General features: G+C 44.0%; 1 protein-coding gene across 1 annotated transcript; it reads right to left on the bottom strand.

The window, feature by feature from the left end:
• Positions 1–6,025: 6,025 nt before the first annotated feature.
• hspb1 (heat shock protein, alpha-crystallin-related, 1) lies at positions 6,026–11,088 on the bottom strand. Its single transcript, XM_027010259.3, has 3 exons — positions 10,597–11,088; positions 8,196–8,259; positions 6,026–7,071 (listed from the first exon to the last, which is right to left on the bottom strand). Exons 1-3 carry the CDS (start codon positions 10,997–10,999, stop codon positions 6,906–6,908), a joined length of 633 nt encoding a protein of 210 aa, XP_026866060.2. The 5' UTR covers positions 11,000–11,088; the 3' UTR covers positions 6,026–6,905.
• Between the last annotated feature and the right edge of the window lie 2,904 nt (positions 11,089–13,992).

Consider the following 13,992-nt stretch of genomic DNA (forward strand, 5'->3'; position numbering starts at 1 on the left):
ATCAAAGGCTCAGAGTAAAAAGTCTTTGATTAAGCACAAAGGACAGTGCGCTATGGCTGATACAGTGTACTGCCACCTGGTAATGCCCTAGATTCAGAAGGTATTGTGTCAGTATGAACAAGAGATAAAAACACAACATTAATGAAAGTGGAAAGTGGATGTTTTCATCGTGCCTTTGCTTGCTTTTACACAGGTATTTACTGGATTGTGAGTTTATGCCTTTTGATTCCCAGGAAAGGCACCAAAAGAAGAAAAAAGACTGAAGCCAAGAACAGCAGATCAAGTCTTTGTTACATTTGCAGTAAACGCAAATGAAAGCATCTATTTCTAACCAATTAAAACTACACAGTTGTCACCTAACAGAAGGAGCCTTAACACACACACAGGTGCCACATTAAGCCCTGTTTGAGCCCAGGCTATGAAAAAATTGGGGCCACCTTTAAAATGAACATATGATATATGCATAATAAATAGTACACTACACTACATTAGTAGTCTGCCTGTGCAAATGCTGATACAAATAAACAAAAAGAATAGGCACACAACTTGCAAAGGAGTAAAGCCTAGCAAATTATCCACTTCTTAGCCACTTCTGAAATACATGGTTAACTGCTTTGTTTCTGTTCCTGCAGTTTTTGTGTGCACCACTCTCAAAGTCCCGAGGCCATGCCAAAATTTATTATATTTATTATATTTTGCCATCTTATCTGATAAAACGTAGAACCTAATAGTAAATTAACTTGATATTTTAGTGTTGTCTCTATCTCACAAGATATGAATACAGTGATTCAAACATGTTTTTATTAACCCATTGATGTGAGGCCCTAGGCGATGCGCACACGCGCACACACACACACACACACACACACACAAATACTACTCTTTAAGAGGTATAACATATTCCCAAAATATACATAAATATCCAGTATCTTTGAGTTATTTCATTTCATAATAATCTATCTTTGAGCGTATAACTATCCAAAAGGATACAATGATCATTGTCTATTCGACATGCTGCACACTACACATTCTAGAGAGAATGCTGCAGTTTAATATTACTGTGACTAGGTTACTATGACAACAGTGGTGTATGTGAGAGGAATATTAGTAGTATATTGTAAGGTAGGAGAGGATACTGCTAATACTAACAACCTGATTTGTCTGATTAACTTACAAAGTGTTTAAAATAACTGAACTGATAAACTGAAACTGTTTTGCCAGGGCCTGTATTCTACCTCACCCTGTTTAAAGCCTTGGTTTATCAAAACATGAATATCAGTATTACATACCAGTGCATGAATATTATTATTAAGATTCTCGGTGTAGCTGGCTATGTTTTGACACTGGGAGCAAAAATTAAACCAGATTTACTATCCAATACATCTCAAGATCTGCGTAGGATTGGCTGGTGGTTGCCATAGCAGCACCATAAACCAGCAGCACTGATCATTACAATATCCCTTCCTAGACATGTAGGCTTCTACATAGCCACCCACACTTAATACACACATGGCTAAGTAAGGAGGGCGTTGTTGCTGTCAGTGGGTTACTGTTGGAGTGTTTGTACAACTTACCTAAAATATTATGCTAAAATAAAAGTAAACAAACACCTGCATTATACTACAATAAAGGTAAACAAACAAGACGTGTGAAGTAGCGGAGTTTAAATTTCACATGGATGGAAGTTAGACTGGGTATATGGTAGTGGTAATCATGTAACTTTATAAAAAGTATTATTGAATTATAGTAGTAATATGTTAAATTAACCTAACTTAGCAGGGGTGTAATTATGCAGAGGCTACATACAAGGTACAACATCTCTTTATATGAATTTTTTAATGACATCTTGGAATCTTGAATCCAAATATTAATATAACATTTTCCTAAATTTATATTCGTGTGTGTGTGAGAGAGAGAGAGAGAGAGAGAGAGAGAGAGAGAGAGAGAGAGAGAGAGAGAGAGAGAGAGAGAGAGAGAGAGACTTTAGCCTTACATTCACGTTAAGCAGACAGTCTGCGTGTTTCAGGCCTCAGACCTCCAACAATCTGTTTGCATGTCCTTCCAGTTCAGTTTTCGCTGCAGTCTCATCGCGGTGGCCAATGGTGACAACGCACGAGCACCTTCACTATCCAATACAATCGCTGTTGCTAGGGCTGTGGCAAATATTAACATTCCATATAGTCAATACGTTTCCATAGTTTCCTGAATAAGGAGCCTCAGGCTGTTGCAGAAATATACAGTTACAGGAAGGAAAAAAGCCAAACAAGCGTTAAATTACGTATTCGTCATTCAAATAACTGCTTAAAGAACCGGAGCAGGGGAAAATATTTTCGACGTGGAAGGTAAAATATTTGAATGTCATGTTAATTATTTAATTCCTTGTTGGAATTTATTTTAAAGTTATGAGCAGTAAGCAGGGTTTTTTTTCAGGGAAATATTTGTAGTCATAAATACGTGTGTTTAAATGCGTAGGCCTATTATTATTATTATTATTATTATTATTATTATTAATAATAATATTTATTTATTTATTTATTTATTTATTTTTAATGCACAATTTATTTTTTATCGCAACTTTCAAGTATGATTAATCTGGGATTAATTAAGGTTGCTGCCTGACTTTATATTACAGAAAGAATAGATGCCCCCGCGTGCGTGCGTGTGTTTCCAGTCGTTCTCGGGGAGCGATATCACTTTCTTCACTATTTCAACTCTGTACGTACATTGTGAGTATGGATGTGTGTGCGTGCGTGTGTGTTGTTGGGTGTATGTACATGAATGCCTGGATTGTTTAAATTATCTACTGAAAGAATGCAGATGCCACAAAAGTGGCATACATGTGTATGCTGGGACACACGCACATGCACTCACACACAGAGCGACACGGTGACTGCCAGCACCAGTGACCAGATATCCTCCATATGTTACAACTCCAGCTCAAAGTCTGACTGGTCAAAGGACTTATCTATCAAAGCTTATCTATCATGCAACAGTAATACACTACAAATAATGTTTACCTCTAAATAAAGTGCTTCTAAGATACATGCCAATCAAAATGTAGCCGAGCTATGTTTTCTCTCTCATATAGGTGTAGTTTTACAACCAACATCTGTATGCCAACTAGAAGCAGTTTACTCAACATGTACCCCAAAATGCATGCCACTTGCGCCAGCTCTCTCTGCCAGGCTTTGAGAGAGACTGTGTACTGTCTCTTATCCTACGGCGAAGTGACAGGACCTCATATTGCAGTGGACCCCCTGTGTCCAAACATCACACACTGTTTTGTGGAATTCCCAGAGCCTCCTTATTATCTGAACCTGCGTGATGGAACAGGGAGAGCGGGTGGGGTGGGGGGGTGGATGGGATGGGGGTAAGAAGAGAAAGAGCTGTGTGAGCCCCCATCTTAGATGACACTAATGTGCGTCTTCTGAGAGCTGCCCTACTTTAAGCATGACAGCTGAGTGAGACAGAGAGAGAGATAGCGTGTGTGTGTGTGTGTGTGTGTGTGTGTGTGTGTGTGTGTGTGTGTGTGTGAGTGTGTGTGAGTGTGTGTGTGTGTGTGTGTGTGTGTGTGAGTGTGTGTGTGTGAGTGTGTGTGCGCGCGCGTGTGTGTGCGCGCGTGTGTGTGAGTGTGTGTGAGTGTGTGTGTGAGTGTACATGCATGCGTGCCCATGCGTGCACGTGCGCCTTCCAATCCAAACCTTGGCTGGCAGGCTACACATGGCACCGAGATGAGACTCTGGCTCAGCACCGGCCAGCTGGTTATGGACAGAACGGGCTGACTGGTTGGCTGTCCGGCAGGCTGGCCGCCCGGCCGGCTGGCTGGCTGTGAGAATGGCGGATTGGGCAGATGAATAATTTAACCAGGCATTAGAGGGGAGAGAAGTGAACAGTGACTCATGGATTTGATGGGCTAGGAGGAAGGAGAGAGCAGGAGAGAGCTTTAAGCAGACAGGGATCCACTGTACTTCTGCCCTCCCTGTAATTTGCTCTTCCACTGATCTTGGAGCAGTTTCCTAACCCAAATCCTAATGGTAACCAATGTAAAATAATTTACATCTGATCTCATTAATTTCCTTAAAATAAGGTGTAATCGTGTACAATCGTTATCCATTGTGCTGTGCACTACTTAAGGCGATGTTATAAACCCTTCTTCCTTTTATCTGTAGAAAGCATAACAGACAAATGTTTGAGAACAAGACATCTGCTACTGGCGTTAAGGTCAGTTCTAAAACTGATTTTCATTGTAACATTGGACTCATCCTTGGAACTGAAATGAACATTATTAGTCAGTAAATCCCTCTGTTCACCCACATACATACACAATGAGTGCTTTTTGGATTTCCACTACTGTAATGGAAAATGCTGGAAATGGACATGGCAGGCCTTACTATAAATAACAGGCAGAGAGAGAGAAAGAGAGAATCTGAGTTCAAGTGAGCATTAGTGCTGTGCTAGTTTACCATTAGGCTAGTGTAGTTTAGTTGAGTTGGTAAAAAGATTCACTCTCGCACGGACACACACACACACGTCAAGACTTTCACAAATGCACACACAAGCACACGTGGGTGCCGCAGTTGCAAAAAACCATTTTTTTTCTTTAAAAAGCTGTTGATGTTAGCCTCTAAGAAAGGAGCATGTCACATCCAGTTCAGCCCTAAGCTGTAGCCTCTCAGTTTTCTACATGTGAACTGAGGGTTGAAAGCACTATGGTATTCCTCTCTTACCCGAGCTAGCTTCTCGTCGACTCATTACCGTCCAGCTCCAATTTGGCTGTTACCGGTCTCCATGGAAACAGGTGTACGCCAACAGGTCATACCCAGCTAAATCCGCATTAATAATCACGTTCATATTCAGACCTCATTAAGTATAGGTACACTGAGGGTAATAAACAAGTGAACTAGTGGTTTGGGACACTTTTTGGTAGTTGCAAAACGCTGGCAGAGAAACAGCGTAAGGGCAGTGGTGAGGTTCTTTTGCTCGTAAATGAAACTGAACTTAAAGCTGCACAGACTTTGCATTCATGTTGTAAAAATAGAAACTAGTATTGAAATGATAGCAGTGTATTACACTGCCACTGTTTTTGGTAAAATGCCAAAGAAAAAGAGAGTCTTTCTAAGTATTATGTTACCTCACATTGCTGTAGCTCGGTGCTGAAGTATTCTCTCATTTTCTCACATATTCCCTCTCTACATCTCTGTATTTCTCCCTGGAAAGTCAGCACATGTTGAGGAGGTTTGAGACTGAGGAGACTGTTAGGTTAGAGACTGGGGAGAAGATCTCTCTGTTTTACTCACTATATCTCCCCATCACTCAGAATGGTGCTACAGTTATGCTGGACCTCTCCTCTCCTCCCCCCTCTCTGAAAGCCAGCCCATGATTCTGCTGTTTAACGATTAGACAGACTGGGGGTCTCTTCAGTCACTGCGTTACTTCTCAGAATGGTGCTACAACTGGTCCTTTGAGCAGGCCAAGAGAGCAGTACTAATCAAAGTAATTTCTAGGATGATAATACTTCAGAGTGTATGCACGATGCAACGCCTTGAAGCAGTGTTTCCAAACTACTGATGGTCAGTCAGCTGTGCGCATGTTCACAGGGTCATAGATGGTTCCCAGCTGGCATGTAGCTCTTCGTGCATGTTCACTCCAGTTCATTCCAGACTGTAAAGAAAGTGTACATTCACTACTGTCCAAAATTCATTGAAATATCAGCACATGGCTTTGAAGAGTTTATTATGTATTAAAACAACACCCTCTCCCTCCTGCTCTATACATTAAGGGTTACTTTAGCCTGTGTACATGACCTCTCTTGACCTAGCTGATGGCATAGAATGAGTAAGCATCTATGTTCATCTGCTATAAAGAAAGCTAATGGAACTATGACAGATTGAAAATGTAGTCAGTTTCTCCAGTGTCTCCACACAGCATAATGGCAAACATTATAATTTATTATACCGCACTGCTGTAAAGAATTCACTACATTATCTCCATCCTCTAGTCTACTGTAAATAATAAATCAGAAGAGTTGAAGTTAAAAAGTTTATTGAACATTTCTTAGAGATTTCAAAGCTGCGGTAACAGCATGGCCAAAAGTCAGGTTATTCTTTTTTAAAAAGTCTCCTAAAGAGCAAATACTGTCTAAACACATTACACAGCAAACATCAGAGTACACAGCCAAAGAAACAGGCTCTACAAGATTCTCTACGCAGTGAGAGATTTCATTCTCTGTGGTGGAATCCAAAATGGCTCCTTCCTCTCGTGCAGATATAGCGCTCCGAAGCACAGCAGCCTGTCCGGTGCACTCCTGAACATGCAAATGAAACGAGCCAGTTTGGATTGACGTCAGAAGAACATAAAGGGCAGTTTGCGTGGATGTACGTCTCTCCTGAGCCAAGGGGAAACAACCCCTTTAGGAGGGAGCAGAGGCATAAGAACGGTCTCAGGACGGTTTCCTGTGTTGGCAGGCTTCCGAGTGTGCCTAGGGTACCCGTGTGTGCGAGCGTGAATTATTCTGATGAAATATGTGATTACAACAGAAGCAACACATGGCGGTGAGGCGGAAGAGTGTACATAGCCGGATTCGAATTCACTACAGGGAGAGGAGACATATAGGTTGACATATAAAGAGAGAGAGTGACCGAAGAGCTAAATAAAAGTAATTCATCCACTCTGCTCCTTGTAAACCTCTGCATATGCTCCCAGAGAAATCACATGACCTGCAGAGATTAGTGCATGCAACATCTACAGAGTTATCAGAGTGTTTGCTACTGTCAAGTGCCTAAGCAGATATGCCCGAGCGCCAGAGTGTGTGCCTCCTGATTGCCCGCATCACGTACAGCCATGCCCGTGTGCGCCTGTGCACGCCTGGTCGATGTAACGGCGCGGCCCCAGTCGGCCCCTGTCTGTCACTTCGTCTCGCTTGGCTTCTTGGCGGGCACGCCGCTGGTGTTCACGGGGATGGTGATCTCCGAGGACTGGATGGCGGGCTTTGGCAGCGGCGCCTCCACAGTCAGGACGCCTTCGGGAGACAGCGAGGAGGAGATCTTCTCCACGTCGGCACCGGGCGGCAGTCTGGGGAACATGGGATGGACGGAGAGACACGTTAGGCTGGTATCTGCCTGTGGCCCCTGGAGAACCATAGAATTCTTCGGAAGCCACACAGACCTGCCTGGTCGGGGTGTTGGGTAACCGCGAAACCCTTGTCCCGCGTTGGACGTGCCAGAGTTAGTGAATCACTAACATACAGGAGTGAAGAAGGCACCGGCAGGCGATATTTGGCCCGAGCAGAAAGTATTGATCTCATCTATTTAACAGGACGCGGTGCTGATCTCTAATGGGACTGCAGTAATATTGCTGTAGCCTCATTTTACTTGACATATCGAAGTGGCGCTTTTGGTCATAATTTTGTTCGAAAATAATAATGATAAGCAGGCTGTTGCCGCTGAGGTCTGCGGCCATGAGCGTGAACTAGAGCGGCATGCGCACGAACCGGAGCATCTGCTTAGTTAACCTTTTGGGAAGACGAGCAGACGAGGTCTGCCTCTAGATGGCGACAAAGCGAACCTTTGGACTGACACGGTTGCGTGCGTGGGTGGGGGGGTGGGGGGGTTAAGGGTTGGGGGGGGACAAAGCGAGTAGCTGAGAGAGAGAGAGAGAGAGAGAGAGAGAGAGAGAGCGAGAGAATGAATCAAGGAGAGGCAGCGTGAGGGAGGGGAACGGGGGGGGGGGGGGGGTGGGGGGGGGGCTTTGCGGCAGCTGCAGACGTTCCGCAGTGGGACTTGCTCAGTCTCCTCACTGCTGTGTGGCTGCCTGCTTGTGCCCAGCACGGGGATAAGTCAGAGAGCAGAGCTGGGGTGGTGTTGCAGGAGAGCCGAGGACATGGCCCTCTGGAAGGCTTCGACGTAGGCAGCGGGAATATGGCCTCAGGCCAGCGAATTGATGTACATGTCAAATATTCGGCGAATGGAGAGTAACAATGGTAGACTTATTTACCGTTTGACAGAATTATAGCTATACACAAAAATACATATTGTACGTTGTTATTATCATAGATATAATGCTATTTTATTTAATTTTATTTAATCTACCCTTCCTGGTCAATGAAATGCTTGATTCTTAGGCACTTCTTGATGGGCCACACTGCAGGTGCGTATGTATGCAAGCGAGTTATAAAGCACCCTAGATACTACACTCACGTGTACTTCCTGGTGAAGGACCTGGAGATGTAGCCGTGTTCATCCTTCCTTTCCTCGTGTTGGCCTGTGGAGACAGATCACACAAAGGTTCCTTCAACCCAGTTTTAACCACCCTTTTTTTTTTTTTTACTTTGCTTTCACCTGAGACACCACATGCAATAATTTTGTACTGTGACTATGATTTTCACCTCACTGTAGACAGACAGGGCTGAGTTTAGCAGCTTGTAGGTTTTCATCCCAGACTGGGAATTTTGTGGGCTCTCGGGAACTCATTCAGGCACTTTACAGTATACATATACGCACAGTGCCTCCATCTGTAGCTTCATCTCCTCCCCTGGCTGGTGCTGTGTAGATGGGCCATATCACATACATCTGCACCCACCCCCACCCCAGGACCCTGATCTCAAAGCCAGCCTGGCAACTGACCCTGTGCTTTGGCAACTCATTGGTCTGTTTAGACAACAGCTCTGATGATACCGGGCAACCCTAACTCCTCTGTAATCCCAGTAGGCCTGTGAGCCCGGTGGAGCGCACGCATCAGCGCAAGCATCCTGGGCATAAGGTCTATCGGCACGACTCGTGTCTTTAACGGACAATTTCGTGACGAAGATCATCACCATGATTTTTTTTTTTAAATCGCCTTCATATACAAGCCAGCAGGGATGGTCTGTAACAGCTCAGGTTAATGACATTTAATGTCATATGGCAAAGGCCCTGATGTTAATCAGATGCCTTGGTCTGATAAAGTGCATACATTTACATTTACATTTACATTTACATTTACATTTACGGCATTTAGCAGATGCTCTTACCCAGAGTGACTTACAAAAGTGCTTTGTCATTTACTCATAGAATATATCCAAGTACAGTATAGTAGGTTAGAATTAAACATACCAATGAACTAGAATACTGTAGAATACAGGGATGAATGCTGATGCCTAGAAGTGCAAACTACATAAAGTCTATCTTAAACAATGATAAGTGCTATAAACAATAAGTGCTAGAGTTTGTTAAACAACATAAACAATACCCTACAATAAGTACTAAATTAGTCAGTCAATAAGGGAGCAGTGTCAGTTGTCCTTTAAATATTCTGCAAATAGATGGGTCTTCAGTCTGCGTTTGAAGACTGAAAGGGACTCTGCTGTCCAGACAGCAAGTGGGAGTTCATTCCACCATCTTGGAGCCAGGACAGAAAATAGTCTCGATGCTTGTCGTCCATGAGACCTGAAGCAAGGTATTTCAAGCCGAGCCGTACTTGAGGTTCGAAGTACTCTAGGTACAGATCGGGCTTTGACCATTGACCTCATGTATGAAGGCTCAGGTAACAGCTCAGGTTAATTTAATGTCATATGGCAAAGGCCCTGATGTTAATCAGATGCTTTGGTCTCATAGAGTACATACACAGAGTTAACTTAAAAGCAGTGTGGCTGAGATCATAGTGTTATGTAAGCCATGACTCTTGGGGGGGGGGGGGGGTGGTTCTTCTCCCTTTCCTTCCTGGTGCTAATCACAAACATTCCAAGCTTTCGAATCCAACTCAGCTGGAAATCATTAAAGTTCAGCACATTGTGCTTCATAAGTAAGTAATGCAGAGCAAAACTGCACACGAGGAGTGATGAAGAAGACATGCAAGGGCTTCTGGATCTCCAGTCCTCAGGTTCTCGCCAGGCCGGGCTTTGGAATCTGGCTCAGCAATGTTACGCCATCCCGAACAGCTCGCACAGAGAGCCAGATCCGGGCAGCTCCCACTTCCTGCGGCTCGGCAGCTGTTCCGCGAGCAACAGCTCAGGCTCGTCTGTCTGAAGCGCATCTCAGCACTGAAGCAGCGAGAGGCCAGTTGGCTCACAAGTGGCTCACGATGCCTCACTTTCCTCTTCGGCAATGTTCGTTCAGTAACAGCACGAGAGGAGTCAATTCAGGGCTTCTTCTCTCTCAGGCTCCCTCACAGTAGGCCTACGCCCTACCCATTATACATCCTGGACTAAGAACAAAATGCTGTTTGATATGTGGGTGTGTTTAGGTGACTGGTTATTCTGGTCACAAAAGTGAAAAGCACTTCATCTTTTACTGACACTTTTATAAGGTATGGATGTTGTAAACTGCACATGCGCTGAAAAAAAAAGAATAACTTGGATGGTTTAATTCACACTTTATGTTTGAGTAGGATCCTATTCAGATGTCTCACATGGGCAGGCTACTCAGACTACTCAGCTCAGAATGGCAAGAATCTCAGATGGAAAAACAGTCTAGCAGCCAATTGCAAGCTGCCATGGTGACAGTTTGACTAAGTGTTGGACGACACACGACGGCACCACAGTAGCTGGACTGCACTTTCAGCATGTGGTGAATAAAGCCACGCTCTCCCTAATGCAACAAACAAACAAACAAACAAACCTACCAGTGATCTCCACCACACCATCCTTGGTCTTCACTGTGAGCTCCTCAGGAGCAAAGCGGTTGACATCCAGGCTGACCTTCCAGCCCTCCTGGGTCTGCTTGATCTCCGACATGCCCGAGCTGAGCTGGCGCATCAGGGCATGAGCATAGGCGGCCTGCGGGGGCACTACGGGCATCTGGGCAGCCAGCGGGAAGTTCATCATGGAGGCCATCTCGATGGCGGCGGCGGCGGCCGACGGGCGCATGTAGCCGGGCCAGTGGCTGCTGGGGAAGCTGGGCAGCTCTTCAGGGAGGGCGGGAACGCTAAAGGCCTGGTCGGAGAGCCTGCTGCCCTGGTACCAGTCATGGAATGGGTCCCAGGATGGCGTGCGGAGGAAGGTTAAGGGGATGCGCCTCTCGGCCATGGCTGCAGGAAGGTGCAGGAGAGCGTGTGCTTGTCGCTGGATGCCCTGGAGCTGGAGCTCTGGAACTTTTCTGGAAAGTACCACCCGTTTAGGGGAAGCAGGCTTTTATAAGCCAGCTGCTGCCCACCCTCTTCCACATGGACCTCCCTTCCCAACCCTGCCGAAGCCCCCATCACACACTCCCAAACTTTCTCGCGACAGTCATCCCCCCTGACTGTTATATTTATAGCGGTGACTAGAATGTCTATTAATGGCAAACGCAGCAAGAGAAAGGAATCTGAAGCAAAGTACAAGCTCATTTACTCTCTCTCTCTCTCTCTCTCATACACACACACACACACACACAAATCCTCCACCCCTGCATTACTAAACAACAAAGGAATCTAAGAAAGGCAAAGCCATCTGATGGGTATTGCCTTGTCTCTAAAAGGAGAATCCACTGACAGCATTCTACAGACACCTATAGTCCAAAATGAGACCAGCCTTATAAGTGCCATTCAGAATGTTCTGGAATGACTGTGAACCCAGAGGTCATAACACAGCTGTTATATCCAGAACAGGAACAGGTTAGAAAGGTGAATAAATGTGTACACACACACACACACACACACACACACACACACACACACAGAGACAGCTTACTTAGTTTTGTTTTGTTTTTGCTTCAGTCTGTACATCCATATATCCACCTAAAGAATTGCCTTCAAATTCCCACAATCTCTTTAGATTTATGGCTGGTATTCTTACATATTCTGAAATAACTTTAGAAGTTGTGATTTGCTGACAAACTTTATTACACCTTTTCTTTTTTTTTCTTTTCTTTTTTTTTTTATAAATTAGTGTTTGTAAATGGATATATATACCATATGTATGTATATATGCATCCGTTTATGTACACACACACACACACACACACACACACACACACACACACACACACACAGATAGATAGATAGATAGATAGATAGATAGATAGATAGATAGATAGATAGATAGATAGATAGATAGATAGATAGATAGATAGATAGATAGATAGATAGATAGATAGATAGATAGATGTATTGTGTAAGATTGTGTGTCAGTTCTTACATGTGAATGTACAGGGTTATTATTAAGCCCTTGGGTAATTTTCTAAACCATGGCTTTTATTTAATCTGCATTGGCACCATCATGTGATATATTGTTTTGTATATGGATGTATTTATTTACATGAGCACTTGTAATATGAGTGTGTGTGAGAGCAATATTGCAGTTATGTGATATGTGGATTGGGTTGACTAGGAGCACTCTCCCAGGGGAATGAGTAGTTCTCCTGGTGTGTGTGTGTGTGTGTGTGTGTGTGTGTGTGTGTGTGTGTGTGTGTGTGTGTGTGTGTGTGTGTGTGTGTGTGTGTCAGAAGACTATACATTTCTGCCTCTGTCACTTGTTCCTTTGTGCCTGTCACACAACATAAGCACCTGGCATGAGAAAACTGCAGTGGTGTGAAACATTATTATCCAAAAATATTCAGACCACATGAAAAAGTGAGCTTCGTTTCCTAGTAGCAATTAGAACACTGGAGCTGTGTTATATGCCATATGTCAGCTGAGTCTACTTTGCGCACTAAAACCTCACAAGTATTGAAGGAACTCTCACATATATAGGGAGAGCTCTAATTTAGAGGGGCAAATCTGACACGAGTATATATCTTAGACATGCTCTGTCGAACTGGACACAGAGCTTATATACAACCTGTGCTCCTGAGCCTGAACACACTCGAATATTCTAGACACTCGCTAAAGTCATACACTCGAGGGACAGCGAGACAGCAAAATTATATGCAAAAAGTACACCAGCGCCCCCTGAAGTATGATGTAAAAGCTGCAGACACTCCCATTCACCGGAAGAATGATATTCTTATTCTTGCCTTAAAGTTATGACAACACAAGTTGTTTTGGGGGTTTTCATTGGTATATATTTTATTTCCTGTATAGTAATAACTAGTACACTACATCTACAGACTTTTATACACTCCCATGATGAGCGCCGTGGCGTCTCTGTACTGAACAGGTCGTTGGATCACACGGAGAAGTCTGTTAGAGACACGGGTTGCAGCGAGGGCGGAGGAAGACTGAAGGACGTCCCTGATTGCATCTTTTTCCCTTCTGCCAATCTACCAAAGCCAGACAGGGACAGTAACGTGGATTCCTGGGCCGTGTTCCCGACTACCCCTAGACCGCTGGGTAGAGCTGCCCCTTAAAACTTCGAAGCGGCCTTTAACCATCACAAGCTTGATAAGGACTCTCACGAATCATTCCGTGCAAAGTTTTTAGGTGAAAAGTAGCTCCACGCAGGAAGAGATGTCAAAATATCCCCGCGTTTCACAGAAGAGCCAGCCCGCTCACATAAGAGCAGACAGCGAGGCTCGCTATGAGTGGATATGTTGCTCTGCTTTACAGGGTGAGCGGGAACCATTAGTCCACCGGGCAATCTGCTCAGAGAGAAACAGGCGTCATCAAAAAGAAGGCCAACAGGCCTTCGACAGGAAGTCCTTGTGGAAACCAAATGATCCAAGACATTTTAAAATTCACATTTCTTTCTATGCTCATTTTTTTTATATCCGGGAATCAAAAAGCATTCATTCTAAAAACGGCAGAATTCCTTTAAAAGTGTGACTAAATACACAGTGAATAAATACACGATAAATATGAAATAAATAAATAAATAAACAAACAAATAATTAAATAAATAGCTTAGTACACTGCTAAATAAATATGGTCGAAACCGAAGTGTGCATGTGTATTTTTGCAGCCTGGTCTCAGGTGTCCCAACGTACAGTGGGTAGGTACCGAAATCAGCAGATTATACTAACTGTACATAACTAACCAAATCGATGAATTCAAAGCTCCTCGTGTACGCACGAACAATAGCCAAACAAAGTGAGACAGGGTCGAAATAAAGCAGAGCTGTCAACGAGACCCCAGAAGCGAAAATGTAACCCCCGCATGTATGTC

Source organism: Electrophorus electricus, chromosome 8 (genome assembly GCF_041902795.1).
Source record: "Electrophorus electricus isolate QZ-2024a chromosome 8, ASM4190279v1, whole genome shotgun sequence".
Classification (NCBI taxonomy): Eukaryota; Metazoa; Chordata; class Actinopteri; order Gymnotiformes; family Gymnotidae; genus Electrophorus; species Electrophorus electricus.

Excerpts from the sequence above, each read along its gene's own strand:
- hspb1 (XM_027010259.3), bottom strand. The coding sequence starts at position 10,999 with ATGGCCGAGAGGCGCATCCCCTTAACCTTCCTCCGCACGCCATCCTGG. Across the intron at positions 8,260-10,596 it reads TGGTGTGGTGGAGATCACTG|GCCAACACGAGGAAAGGAAG; the intron begins GTAGGTTTGTTT and ends CTGTCTCCACAG. Across the intron at positions 7,072-8,195 it reads TCCTTCACCAGGAAGTACAC|ACTGCCGCCCGGTGCCGACG; the intron begins GTGAGTGTAGTA and ends CATGTTCCCCAG.